Source organism: Amblyomma maculatum, chromosome 11, assembly GCF_055883805.1.
Source record: "Amblyomma maculatum isolate TAMU_Amacu chromosome 11, ASM5588380v1, whole genome shotgun sequence".
Taxonomy (NCBI): Eukaryota; Metazoa; Arthropoda; class Arachnida; order Ixodida; family Ixodidae; genus Amblyomma; species Amblyomma maculatum.
Window position 1 is genome coordinate 127,688,408 of NC_139354.1, and position 13,890 is coordinate 127,702,297.

The 13,890-nt window shown below is 48.0% G+C and overlaps 1 protein-coding gene across 9 annotated transcripts in view; it reads right to left on the bottom strand.

Moving 5' to 3' along the window:
- Nucleotides 1-13,890, bottom strand: part of LOC146174932 (neprilysin-2-like) — a 117,835-nt gene that overhangs the window by 39,846 nt on the left and 64,099 nt on the right. For all 9 annotated transcript variants that reach the window (XR_014702020.1, XM_084584169.1, XM_084584168.1 and 6 more), the window contains one exon: nt 8,189-8,394. Coding sequence is in view for 8 of the 9 variants with exons in the window: in XM_084584169.1 (XP_084440295.1) it covers nt 8,189-8,394 (206 nt within the window). In the remaining variant the exon portion in view is untranslated. The remainder of the gene's footprint in view (nt 1-8,188; nt 8,395-13,890) is intronic.

Here is a 13,890-nt window from a genome sequence, read left to right on the forward strand (position 1 = left end):
TTCATTATCTATTCATAATAACTAGGTTAAACTGCTCACATATTTCTAGCATTAACTTTCCGTTGCCATCGGTGTATCCATCCAAGTCCTCAACGTCTACATTCATATTGTCTGTCACCACAGCGGACTACGAGGGACACCTGGAGCCCCAGCTGTGACAGTCCCGACCGCACCAAACCCGTAGATCGCTGGGCAAATCATCTGTGCGCTCTAGTGAGCCGCCAGTCATCGATGAGGAAGAAGTCTTTACAGGCTTCAACATCGCCTATGTTTTGCCGAGGCCGTCTTCTGTTCATCGCCCCTTGATGTACTACTGGTGTGGTAATCCTGGCCACATCTTGCGGTTTTGCCATAGCCGCCGCTCGCCTCGCTATGGCTCCACGATCTACACTGCATGGCCCGCTTATTAGCATCTTTCCAAAGGCAGCCTTCAATACCAATCGCTTCACCGGACCACTGGGACGTTAAATTGAGGAACCCTTCTCCTGCGTCTGATCGCAGCATGACCCCTTCTCCGATGGCCATCACCACGCCAGGATGAGGTGATACGGAGCGTATCACTTCATCCGAAAATCTCGCCAGCACGACCGATGGCGATGAGGTCGCTGTACGTCTGCTGAGCACCGATTTACCGCCACCTGTTTAATTCTTATGAACTAATTTAACGTTTCCTTTGGTGGTGCTTCTACATAAGCTCTTGTCGATACCGGAACAACTGTTATGAGTTTAGGATTTAAATGGTTGCTATGGTGCAAAGTGATGTTTCAGTGTGCCCCTAAATGGACGTCATGAGGAGTGAGTGTTGAATTGTTACGGTCTTTGGGAGTGTGCAGTGAGGAAGTCAAACTGGGTGGATCAGTTTTTCAGGAGGAATTATTCGTTATTGCCCGCTCCACTCACGACATCATTTTAGGGTTGCATGTTTTGAAAATGTGTTGCATTACAGTTGACTGTCGTAGTGGAGTAGTTTATTTTGAGCACACCCTTATGCCTGGTCTCGTAGAAAGTTCGCACGATGGGGAAGGTTTTTTAGTGTTTCCAAGACGCTGTCGCCCCATCATGGACTGCAGTGTGCGTCCAAGTTTCCTCATCGCCTCGCAGCAGTGACAGGTTTGAGGCTGTAGTATAACCTTTTTATACAGCATGTGTGAAGAATGTCCTTGTACCTAATAGTCTGGTCTCTGTGGTAAACAGCCACGCCTGGTTGTGGAATAATAAATCCTCCCATGAACCCACCGTTCTTCCAGTCGGCTTGAAGCTTGCCTCCTGTGGCCATTATATGCTCTCCGCGTTGGCATCTGTCGTCGTTGCTCCAGCCGACCTATTTCGAAGGCTCCGGCAGCAACATCCACAATCACTCGCATGGTAAACACCAGCCTAGGGCCCCTGAGCGCCAGGCCCTGGTGGACCTTCTGCTCCAATACTCCTAATGTTGTCGACTTCGCACAGCCCACTGGACCACCTTCTATCCCTGCGCCCCGCACTCGTCACGCTATAGAGATTCGTACCGCCCAATCCGCCAGAAGCCTTATCGAGTGTGAGCACCCGAGCACAAGGTAATCAGTGAACAAGTCCAAGAAATGCTTCACAAGGGGGTAATTCAGGAGTCTTTGTCCTTGGGCGGCCTCTGTAATCCTGGTGCGCATGAAAGATGACATGTGGAGGTTCTGCGTAGATTATCGCCGTCGGAACGTCATCACTAAAAGAACGTATACCCACTATCTTGTATAGATGACGCCATTGTCTGCCTTTCTGTCGCCTCTTAATTCTCGTGTGTCGACCTAAGATCAGGTTACTGCTAGATCCCAGTGCACTCCAATGACAAGGAAAAAATTGTATATTTCACGCCGTACGGGCTTTTTGAATTTAATGTGCAGCCATTGGGACATCGCAACGAGCCCGCAACCTTCGAAAGATTTATGGACATGGTGCTGCGCAGTTTGAAGAGGTACATTTGTATGTGTTACCTGTACGATGTTGTCAAATTCGGAAAGACCTTCAATGAACATAACGAATGCTTAGCTATTGCCTTCATTTGTTTGTGTAACGCTGGAATCGTCCTCAGTTACAAGAAGCGCCGGATTGACAAGCGCCAGGCATTGGTCCTGGAACACCTCGTTGACGAGCACGGAGTACAACCTGATCCTCAAAAAACAGCGGCGGTCGAGTCATTCCACCACCCAGAACTGTGAAAGAGCTCCGCAGTTTCCTTGAAATATGTTCTTGTTTCCGTAATTTTATACACCGGATTGCTGACATCGCCGCCCCACTGATAAGTCGGCTACACAAGAGCGCTTCTTTCGAATGGGCCACCTAGTAGGAAGCCTCTTTTTGTCAGCTAAAGTATTTGTCGACGTCCCATCCTATTCTAGGCCACTTCGACCCTGCCGCACCCACAGAAATCCTCTATGACGCAAGTGGTGTTGGCATTGGGGCTATTTTATTTCAACGATGCAACGAACAAGAACATGTTATCGCATATGCAAGCCATTTTCTCAGCAAGCCTGAGCGGAACCATGCGGTCATGGAGCAGGAGTACTTCGAAGTCATCTTTGGCATCCAACGATTCCGCTCATATTTACTCGGACGGTCATTAACCACCCCTAGGTCTGCTAGCTGAGAAACCTTCGGAGTCCTTGCGGTTGTCTCGCGCGCTGGACCATTCGCTTCCATGAGTATACTTTCGACGCTATCTACAAAAGCGGTCTGCGGCAGGTATACGCAGACTGCCTTTCGCGGCTTCCCCTAGCCACCACCAAGTGCGACGCCGACAACTTTGGCGTAAATCAGGTGTCTATGTTTCTGCTGCTCAGTCATCTTCTCATTGATGTCCTGGTTGCATTGTTTCCGGACCTTCACGTTTTTATAGCGGAACAGGAAAAAGATCTCAGTCTCCAACCTCTCTTCAACGTCCCGCAGACCCGTAGGGTTATTGGCTGTTTTTGTGTACGTGACGGTCTCCTGTAGAAGAGCTATTCTCCAGTAGGCCCACGACTTCCTCGTATTTCATAAAAGCCTCTATTCATTTGTTTTGCGCGCATAGCACGATGACCCCACGTCTGGCAATCTTGGATCTGCGAGCACACACCGCCGTGCTCAAGAACAGCTTTATTGGCCTAAGATGCGATAGACCATTGAACGCTACTTGGCCATTTGCACTCAGTGCTAGCGCAACAAGTCTTAAAGGTGCTCCTGCTGGGCTGCTGCACCCTGTACGGCCTCTGAGAGACCCCTTCGAGCCCGTCCGCATTGACCTTCGGGGTCCGTTTCCAGTCTTTTTTTTTTTTTTGGCAATCGCTGAGTTGTCTCCACCCGTTATCTGACTCGGTACTGCGAAACGGCCGCTATTCCATCGGCTACAGCATATCAGGCGTCTATACTTCTGCTGCGCTAGGTCATCTTACGACAAGGGTCACCACGAATTATTATAACTGACAGCGGTCTTCTGTTTGCTGTGGATGCCATCGGACTGTTGACTAGTAGTATGCTGTCAATTTACGTGGACGCAGATTACAAAAACTGGGACACCATCCTGCCATTTGTAACCTAAGCTTTTAACACTGCGACCCATGAAACGGTGAATTGCAGCCTTTTACTTGTTCTATACGCTCGTCCACAGCGCTATACCCTGGATAAAATATTGTCAATCTCAGTCAACGACGATCCCTTCATTGCAGAGATCCAGTGCCCAGCCAAAGAATCTCGGCGAATTGTCCTCTAGTGGACTTTAGCTTCTCAAGCACTCTTAAAAGGACGCGGCGATAAGCACCCTCGACCTGTTACCTAAGCACCGGGTGATGTGGTCTGGCTTTGGCGACCGCTTCGCCGGCGTGACCTTCACCAGAAACTGTTCGCGCAACAGATGGACCTTATTTCGTTATTAACCCATCGGTGACGTCAGCTACGAGATTGCGTGTCTAACTGACAAGCGACCGCTTGTCGAAGACACTTTGTCATGTTGCGCGCGTGAAGCCCTGTAACACTCATGAGACTGCGTAATTCGCCCAGTGGGCTTCGGCTGCGCGGGGGGAAATTCTAATGGCCGTAAACAAGCTGAGGCGCCAGGTGCCATGGAGGAGAACGGTGTTTGTTGATAGGGCGCGCGTGCAGAGCCTTGGAGACTAGCAGCTGAAAAGTTGTTTCTGACAGCCTGATCTTCATGAAGGCCTTCGAGCGTAACAATAGCACGTAGAAACATTATTCAGCCTCGTCTTCAAACTGTTGGATATATTCCCTGATACATATAAATAGATCCCTTTTGTCTTGTTTGCATTTGTCTCCTGTGCATAAATAGGCAACTCCTAGCCAAACACTTTAAACTGGTATTTTTGCTGAAACTCAGGCACTTTCTTTGCAATCTGCGTTTACCGTTTGCCAATTGGTCCTTTGGTGTATTTCGGCTCCTCCACTGTCCACTTTAAACTGCCATTTTTCCATCTTCTGCAATTGCTCCCTTCACCTTTCAGGTGCATCCCCTTCTTCGCATTCCTTTCTCAGACTTCTGTGAGAAGTGTTTCCTTCATCTTCTACTTTCCCAGTATAATGCTTTGGCTTCTCCCGGTCGCAGCACCCTTAGTTGGCGCATTCGTTAGCCCCACCGACATTAAGCCTCCTTCCATAGTAGCCATGCATCGAGATCTTGCCATCACAGCCCCATTTGTTGCGCATTATTTCAATGGTGGAACACAGACCAAGCTATTGCGCCACCAATTCCCTCTGACCACTTCTCCTCTGGTCTCCACTTAAATTAGAAATATTATTTCTACGTCTTCACATCACCACCTGATAGCTGTGACACGTGGCCTTACGCTCAACTGCTACCTGACACGGCTGGCAGGTTAAGTCTCGCACTGACGTCTAGGACGATGCGTTATCCGGGAACTGGTGTCACGAGCTGCTCTCTAAATGGTTATCATCTGAATTCCAATGGTGATGGTTATGAGGACATTTCCTGGCGACACCATTGAGTGGAAGGCGGCTGACTACACTTAGGCGATTCACACCTCGATTCCTTTCCGTTCTCACGCAACAAGACACAATTTTAGCAACGTAGACATTGCAGCGACTCCAGCGGAGTACATGATATTCGTAGCCTCCAATCCAGTTTATGGCGTAGTTTGTAAACAGACACATGGTAGCCGACAACACAGGACGCTATTTCAGGACCCTTGTGGGTCAACGTTTTCACATACATATGGTTTAGGTGATGTAGGCGAGTATGACGGCTGCTTGCGCGTTATAAGAAGATTGTACCGAAATTCTCAGCATGCGTCAGGACAGCGAGCCCACACTCGTGGCCACAAGCTTGCGCCTCGTTGATGCTGTATAATTGCCTATGGGAGATAACCAGCTGTCCAGTTTTCGGCTGCCAGCAATTCTTTTGCGCCCATAAACCATGCAAGACAGAAACTTTACGTACATTGTTTCAATATTATGAAGATAATTTCTGGCGTACGGGCTGGCTAAAAGAAGATTCAGCCGCCTGATTGCGCGGGGATAAGTCAGGTTTGGCATATTAAGTGACTGAAACGGACTCCACTTGAACTTTGCCTCAGAGACTTGTGATCTGCTTACTTTTGGTTTCCAGCTTTGTTCCTTACCCTTAGAAATGACACGTTTGGTTAAGTAGGAAAGTTCTTTTGCAAATATTTCATAGAAATTATGAAACTCCGCCCATTTTGAGCTGGTCGCTTGGGTGGTTTGGTTTGATTTAGGGCGTTTAACGTCCGAAGACGACTCAGGCTATGAGAGACGCCATAATGAAGGCTTCCGAAAATATCGTCCGCCGGGATGTTTGACGTGCACTGATGTCGTACAGCACTCCGGCGTCTTGCTTTTCGCCACCATCGAAAAGCGGCCGCCTTGGCCTGGATTCTATCCCGCGTCCTTGGGCACAGTAGTCGAGTGCTCTAACAACTACAACACCACGGCGGGGAGCTGGCCGCTTGGATGTGGGCGGGAAACTCAACTTAAAATTTTGGCTGTTTGTAATGTTCCTCCAATGAACGCATACGAGACTACACAATGACAGTGACTGTCCTTGGACAGGTCTCGTTTCATTATCTAGTATGAGCATTATTTGTTACCATACGATGTGGATGGCTTTCGTGACCTTCTTTTGCAATTTCGCAGCGACGACGCCACTTTTCTGCTCTGCGGCAACCTCTACGGTACTACGGAGGTACCATTGTCTATCCGCCTGGCTTAGCATTTATTTCGCTCACGTGGCCCGCTTACAGAAGTTGGATTAATTGTTAAAGAAATCAATTTTATTAACGTCGCTTTTTAAGGATGACGTTGGCTAATAACGTAGAATGAAAGGTTTCATGTGAATTCTAACGCAAAGCCTAATAAAACGTGAGAGAAAAAATGCTCCCAGCTCGCTTTGATACTTTTTACAAGCATTGAGGTTGAGCACAATGACGTCGGTGTCAAGCTCACATTTCGCACATGGTGAACGAGGTTCGGCCTTGAGCACACATTCCCTACGTTCAATATTGCCCATGTGGCTTCAAATAAACAATCCCAATCTTTTCCTTTCATTCATTAAATTGGTACATAGTATTAGCAACATTCTGTATTTTTGTCGGTGTGCGGATAGTGTTTAATTTGCTACGCTTAGTTTATCTGTAGTGTTTGTAGTCTTCTCCGTATTATCTACAGATCATAGCGTTCGCTTTAATATACTTAGGTTATCTGTTTTCTGTCTGCAATATCTGTTTTTATTACAAGCAATAATAGTACGCAATGTGTTTCTGGAAGTAAACTTTGGTTGTTGTGTCGTAGTTTATTGAATCTTGCCACCTTATAAGCTCCTTTTCTGTGAATTGTGATGTGGCTTATGTGAAACAAAATATCATTACATGGTCTTCATTTAAGGAATGTGATTACACATCGAAACAATGTGTTGAAAGTGGTCGTTGAGATTGTTTCGTTGATCCCAAGTAGTTGAGATAGCTAATATGTAGCCGGACAGATTGCGGCACATTTGATAATTTTGTTTTCTGCGCACATTGCATGGTGGTGGTGCAGTTGGTCCACCAGATTCTGTTCCTCAGATTTTTCAAAGCCCCTATCCGATATTTAGGATAGCAATAGCAAGCTAGAATATAGCGCGGTCCCTTAGTCTTGTGGTTTTAAATGCACACTTGCATTATTAATAGCTATCTTTATGATTAGGAAAGTTGCATGCATTCATTCTGAGAATAAGGTCAGGACTGGACTGGATTCTAAACGTCAGAAGAGAAAAAAAATACCATGCGAAGGACTGGAACAAGCTGATAGGGAAGGAATTCTTCGCCTATTTGTAGGCTACGCATGCGTAATCTATTCTTCAAGAAAGCAAACTACTATGGAGTTTTGTTGCATAATATATAGGTGTCCTAAGAAGCGGTTCTGGTGTTATAGTCACTATAACATTTATGCTTTTGTTTTTTTACACTAGAGGTAAATACAATTGTAAGGTTACCATAAACAATATTATGTGTAAGTTTTTGGCTGATCGGTAGTGTTGATTTTTGCTTGCCAATAAAATTACAATTAGGGCCTGGCTTCGTTCCCTCTTTCAACAGAAAAAGTACACAGGTGGTTTCGTCAACATTATATAAAAAGCCGTTATCGTTAACCCACTCTGCAAGCAAATACTTCGGCGGTTGCAAAGTGTGGTAGCATGTAGACAAGTAGCGAGACTGCAAGAAATAAATTTTTTAAGGGAACAATTTCAGCTCTTCATTTTTATTACTACATCGCAAGCGAAAGGAGTCGAAAGTCCTTGCTTCAGCTCCCTGCATAAACGGAGCGCTATAGTTTTATCATCTCCACAAAATTTCAGTTCCGAGATTTTTACGAATGTGATTTATGCTTACATGCGCATAGGATTTGTCCAAGTAGCGGTAGCAAAGAGAAATAAGTCCCCTTTTCACATGTTGCTCGCATAGAACAAAATGCGCTAGTGAAGCCACCCCTCACGAGCCTCCTCCTTTCAGTTAATGACTAAAACTAAGCAAACGCATGCTTAATGTTTGGTTGAACCCCTGACCAAATATTGCAACGGAGACAAATTCTACTTCATTTATGAAGTACTAGAAAAGCAAAACCTGGAAGACTACGCCCTTGTTCGTTTCTTCTAAACATCAATGCACAACCACAAACAAAGGTTGAACAAACTGAAAATAAAAATAAATCTTACGATGATAGTGGGCTTCCCATTGGCCTGCTTTGATTTAATGCTGACGTAGTATTGGAAAAACGGACGAAGACCAATTTTTTTTAAAACATCTTGATAGCTCTCATTCGCCTTTTCTACTTGTTCCTTCTTCATTAAAGGCCAATCCTCAATCCCCAGCTTCTTCAGTACACTGAGAACTGCGTTCTTCAAATGGTTCACATCGTTTCCTGAAATACACGGCGGATATAAAAGTTGTTTTTGGTGAAGAATCAAATCACTAGGTGTAATTGCTAATGCTCTACTAATCTAGTGCTGATCGCATTGCAAGTTTCTAGTATAGAATTTTTGTGGTCTTCCTTTGACCGCACCAATGTGGCTCATTTATCAGGATCTCCAGTTCTGAACACAAGGACGCGGGATCGAATACTGGCCACGGTGGCTCCTTTTAAAGAGCGGCAAAGAGCAATACTCACATGTCGTGCAACAGTTGGAGCACTTTAAAGTATTAAGGCCTCAGAAATTTGCAGAGCCCTCCACTGTGGCCTCCATTTCATACACTATAAGTTGCTTTAGAATGTTCCACCTGATAAATAAATAAACCATTTCCTTGACTAAACTGACACGCTTGTGTGGATGGTTCACAATATTCTCACCGACGTGTTTTTCATGGTGAAAGCCTCCTAAAATTCCCATAATTTTTTTGCTACGCCACCCTCGACCGGGTCTCCCAACATATCGAGGCCGACCGAAAAGCCATTGTACTGGGAATTGCTCACGCTCAGGTTGAACATAATATTATCAGACTAAAAACGGCGATTAGCAACTTCGCTATGTGCCTAATCTTCGCACACGATTAACGAATCCTTCAACTCAGGTTTCGGAAGTGGACATGGAAAAGCCTTAATAAAGTGACTAAAAATAACCCTGGTATTGTGCTTAATGTATAAGTGTACAGATACCTGGAACGGGAATATTTAAGGATAAGCGTTGATGGATAATACCTTACTAGTCTGCAAATCAGCAAATATTCCCTTGTGATGTAACCCAACGAATGTAATTGCGATTACATAATCATTAATGACCTGGACGAGCAGAGCAGAAATGTAGGAACAAAAATCAGAATCCAGAAGACTGAGGCATCCTTGGCGATGAACAGTTGAGGAACTGGAAGGGGTAAGGGAATATGTCTACGTAGGACAGGACAGGTATAGAACGCACGTCCGGGTTCGGGAAAAGAAAGAGAAATAAGAAAGCGAATGTGAATGGAATGAAACGCATTTGGCATGAAACTCGCAGATGATAAAGCAGCTTACCTATATCACTTAAGAGGAAGTTATATTGTCACGGTGTGAAGTCTCTGATCAGAAGTCACCGCTGGACACAGGAGTTACAGAAGTCACAGTGCGGCAGGAAAACTAGCAGGCCCGCTTCAACAGAAGAACTTCAGTTTCTTCGCCTCGAGGAGATGAACGTTGGTTTCTTCGCCTCGAGGAGGCACACGCTCGCGATCAGCGCAAATGCAGCGTGTCATTGTCCCCCCCCCCCCGGGTACAAGAAGCATCGCCCCTATGCTGGAAGTGTGGGTAGAGATAAAAACAAACAAACAAAAGAACCATTGCACGAAGGGCAGTTGCTCGCGCACAGAAAGAGTCAACACTATCGGTCGTAATACGGTTTCAGGCGGACCACGTGGACCATGTCCGGGAGCGTGGAGCGTCGGGACTTTTTAAATCCATCAGGAAAAACCTCATAATTTGGGTCCCCAACTTGGCTTACCACTTTGTACGGGCCAAAGTAACGACACAGCAGTTTCTCACTGAGGCCTCGTCGACGTACAGGAAACCAAACCCAGACACGGTCTCCACCTGTGTACCGGGCGTCACGGTGTCGGAGGTTGTAACGTTGGGCATCGCGGCGTTGCTGATTCTGAATTCGCAGCCTGGCCAGCTGACGGGCCTCTTCGGCGAGGTGCAGAAAGGTGTGAACATCTGCTTGTTGGTTGCCGTCGTCTAGATGTGGTAACATGGCATCAAGCATTGTGGTCACTTCACGGCCATGGACCAGACGGAAAGGTGTCATGTTCGTTGTTTCCTGAACCGCTGTATTGTATGCAAAGGTAACGTACGGGAGCACTTCATCCCACGTTTTGTGCTCTACGTCGACGTACATTGAGAGCATGTCAGCGAGTGTTTTGTTCAAGCGTTCGGTCAAGCCGTTCGTTTGAGGATGGTAAGGTGTCGCCTTCCTGTGTGCAGTATGACTGTGAATTAAAATCTGCTGCAGCAATTCGGCTGTAAATGCGGCTCCTCTGTCAGTAATCAAAATCTCCGGTGCGCCATGGCGCTGGACAACGCAAGTGATGAAAAACTTTGCAACCTCTAAGGCAGTACCGTTGGGTAGAGCGGAGGTTTCCGCGTATCGTGTAAGGTAATCCGTAGCGATAATGACCCACCGGTTACCGGAGTGTGAAAGGGGAAATGGTCTCAGCATGTCCATGCCAATCTGCTGGAAAGGCCTCGATGGTGGGTCTATTGGCTTCAAGAGTCCGGTGGGCTTAGTCGGTGGCACCTTACGACGCTGACAGTTGCGACACGTTTTCACATAGTGTGAAACGTCTGAGTTAAGTCGAGGCCAGTAGTACTTTTCCTTGAGCCTTGCAAGCGTGCGGGTGACTCCCAAATGTCCAGAGGTTGGCTCATCGTGGCAAGCTTGTAAGATTTCATCACGTAGACACATAGGTACAACAATCAGGTACGGCGTTTGGTTGGCGGAAAAGTTTTTCTTCATGAGGACACCATTGCGCACACATAACGATGACAGAGCACGCTTGAAAGCTCTCGGAGCGGTTGTACATGAACCGTTTAGATAGTCCATGATGTGCCGAAGTTCGGGATCTGCAGATTGTCTTTCAGCGAGGCACTCTGTGCTGATGGCATTTAACAGTATGGCCTCATCAGGAATTTCATCTGCGGGGGGATCTACAGGGGCACGTGAGAGGCAGTCGGCGTCCGAATGCTGACGGCCAGATTTGTACGTAACAGTTATGTCGAATTCCTGTAATCGTAGACTCCAACTTACAAGACGGGTTGAAGGGTCCTTTAGGGTTGCAAGCCAACATAGGGCATGGTGGTCAGTCACTAACTTGAATGGTTTCCCGTAAAGGTATGGCCGGAATTTCGACGTCGCCCACACAATTGCTAGACATTCTTTCTCTGTTGCAGAATAGTTCGATTCGGCTTTAGATAGACAGCGACTGGCGTAAGCGATTACACGTTCTTGGCCGCCCTGGATTCGAACTAGAACGGCGCCCAGGCCTATGTTGCTTGCATCGGTGTGAAGCTCCGTGTTGGCGTTTTTGTCGAAGTGAGCCAGTATGGGAGGTGTTTGTAGGCGGCGTTGAAGCTCTTTGAATGCTTGTTCCTGTGGTGCGTCCCAAGTGAAAGGCGTGTCTGTCTTTGTCAGACGTGTTAGAGGCTCGGTGAGTCGAGCGAAATCTTTGACGTAGCGCCGGTAGTAGGCACATAAGCCAAGAAATCGTCGAACAGCTTTCTGGTCTTGGGGCGGAGAGAAGTTGGCAATAGCTGTGGTTTTCTCTGGATCCGGCAGGACACCAGCGTGGCTTACGACGTGCCCCAAGAACTTGAGCTCCGTATAAGCAAAATGACACTTCTCGTTCTTTAGCGTAAGGCCAGAGGATGTTATGGCTTGCAAAACAGTTTCAAGGCGCCGAAGGTGCTCCTCGAACGTTGGAGCGAAGACCACAACGTCGTCAAGGTAAACGAGAAATGTCTGCCACTTGAGATCTGCAAGTACGGTGTCCATAAGCCGTTGGAAAGTAGCCGGCGCAGAGCAGAGACCAAAGGGCATAGCCTTGAACTCGTAGAGCCCATCCGGAGTAATAAACGCCGTTTTCTCGTGGTCCCTCTCATCTACCTCTATTTGCCAGTATCCGGATTTCAAGTCCATTGAAGAGAAATATTTCGCGGAGCAGAGACGATCCAGAGCATCGTCGATGCGTGGCAGGGGATAGACGTCTTTCTTTGTAACTTTGTTTAGCCGGCGGTAATTCACACAAAACCTCAGCGTACCATCCTTTTTCTTCACAAGAACGACAGGTGCAGCCCATGGACTCCGCGAGGGCTGGATGACATCGTCGCGAAGCATCTCTTTCACTTGGCGGGTGATAGCGGCGCGTTCAGTCGGAGACACTCGGTAAGGTGACTGTCTGAGAGGTGGCACGGTATCATCCGTAATAATGCGATGCTTGGCGAGATCGGTTCTGCCAACACGTGAAGAGTTGGAGAAGGTCGCCCGATAGCGCTGGAGGAGCTGGTTCACTTGGCGATGCTGCAGTTGAGAAAGCGCAGGGTTAATGTCGAAGTGTAAATCGGTGGTAGGCCTCTCCATTTCGATCAATGACAACGTCGCAAGTCCAGAGGCTTTTCGAACATGCGTGATACCGCAAATATGGGCCACTACAGTCCCCGTGCTTAAATGCTGGTGCTCACCGCCAAAATTTGTGAGTAGGACATCTGCTTTGCCGTCTTCGAGGCGAACGACCCCTCTGGCTACAGCAAGACTGCGTTCGAAAAGTAAGATCTGTTTGCTCTCCACGACACCTTCAAAGTTTCGCAGTGTATTCGCAGCCACAGACGTCATCACACTGGAACGGGGCGGAATAGTGACGTGATCATCAAGGATGTGCAGTGCTGTCGGTCGCTCTGAAGCACTGTGTATTGCGTTCTCAGTCGATAAAGTCACTGACTTAGTCTGCAGGTCGATAACGGCTCCATTCTCTGCTAAGAAATCCATGCCAATGATGACGTCGCGGGAACACTGGACAAGTACGACGAAGGTTGCTAAGTGCGTTTCTTCTTGCACTGTTACCCTAGAAGTGCATGTACCGGTCGGCGTTATCAAGTGGCCTCCGGCAGTACGAATTTGTGGGCCTGTCCAGGGTGTAGTCGCTTTTTTCAGAGTGGCGGCGAAAGGCCCACTCATCACAGAATAATCGGCGCCGGTATCCTCAAGCGCTGTCATGTCGGTTCCGTCCACTGAAATGTTCAGGTCGGCGGTTACGGCTGTGGCGTTGCCGGAACGTCGCGGGGTCCGGTCACGGCTGCGGTGTGGTACTAGCTGATTTCGTGTCGTCGGAGAACTGGAGCGCCGAGGCAACGGATCATTGTGGGGCGCGTCATGTCGTCGTGAAACGGAGTGGCCATCCGGTTGCAGCGGTGGAGGAGCTTGAGAATTTTGTCGATGAGCAACCTTCCCTCCAAAGGTTGCCGCGTCTAGTTTTCCCGATGGGGGCTCGGGGAGCGGACCCGCGTCAGGCCGGCATTACCACGTGTCTGCGAGGAGTATTGGCGCGGTGAAGGAGACCGCGAGTAGTCATAGGACGTTCCGGATGATTCAGCCAAGTACGCGTCAATGGCAGGGGGTCGTTCACCACGCTGCGGCTTTCGCGCGTCGGCGCTAAGTCCCGGCAGACCCATTCGTCGGTAACAGCAATCGCGGAACAGGTGACCAGCTTCGCCACAGTGGAAGCACAGCGGGCGATTATCGCGAGTGCGCCAGACGTCGCTTTTGCGTGGACGCACCTGAGAAATTCGAGCGGGAGGTGCTTGAAGACTGTATGCAGGGGCTGCTTGGTGCTGACTGGGAGGTGGACAGGCACGACGAGTGACTGCGGCGTAGGTCATGGCCTGTGGTGGCATTGGCGG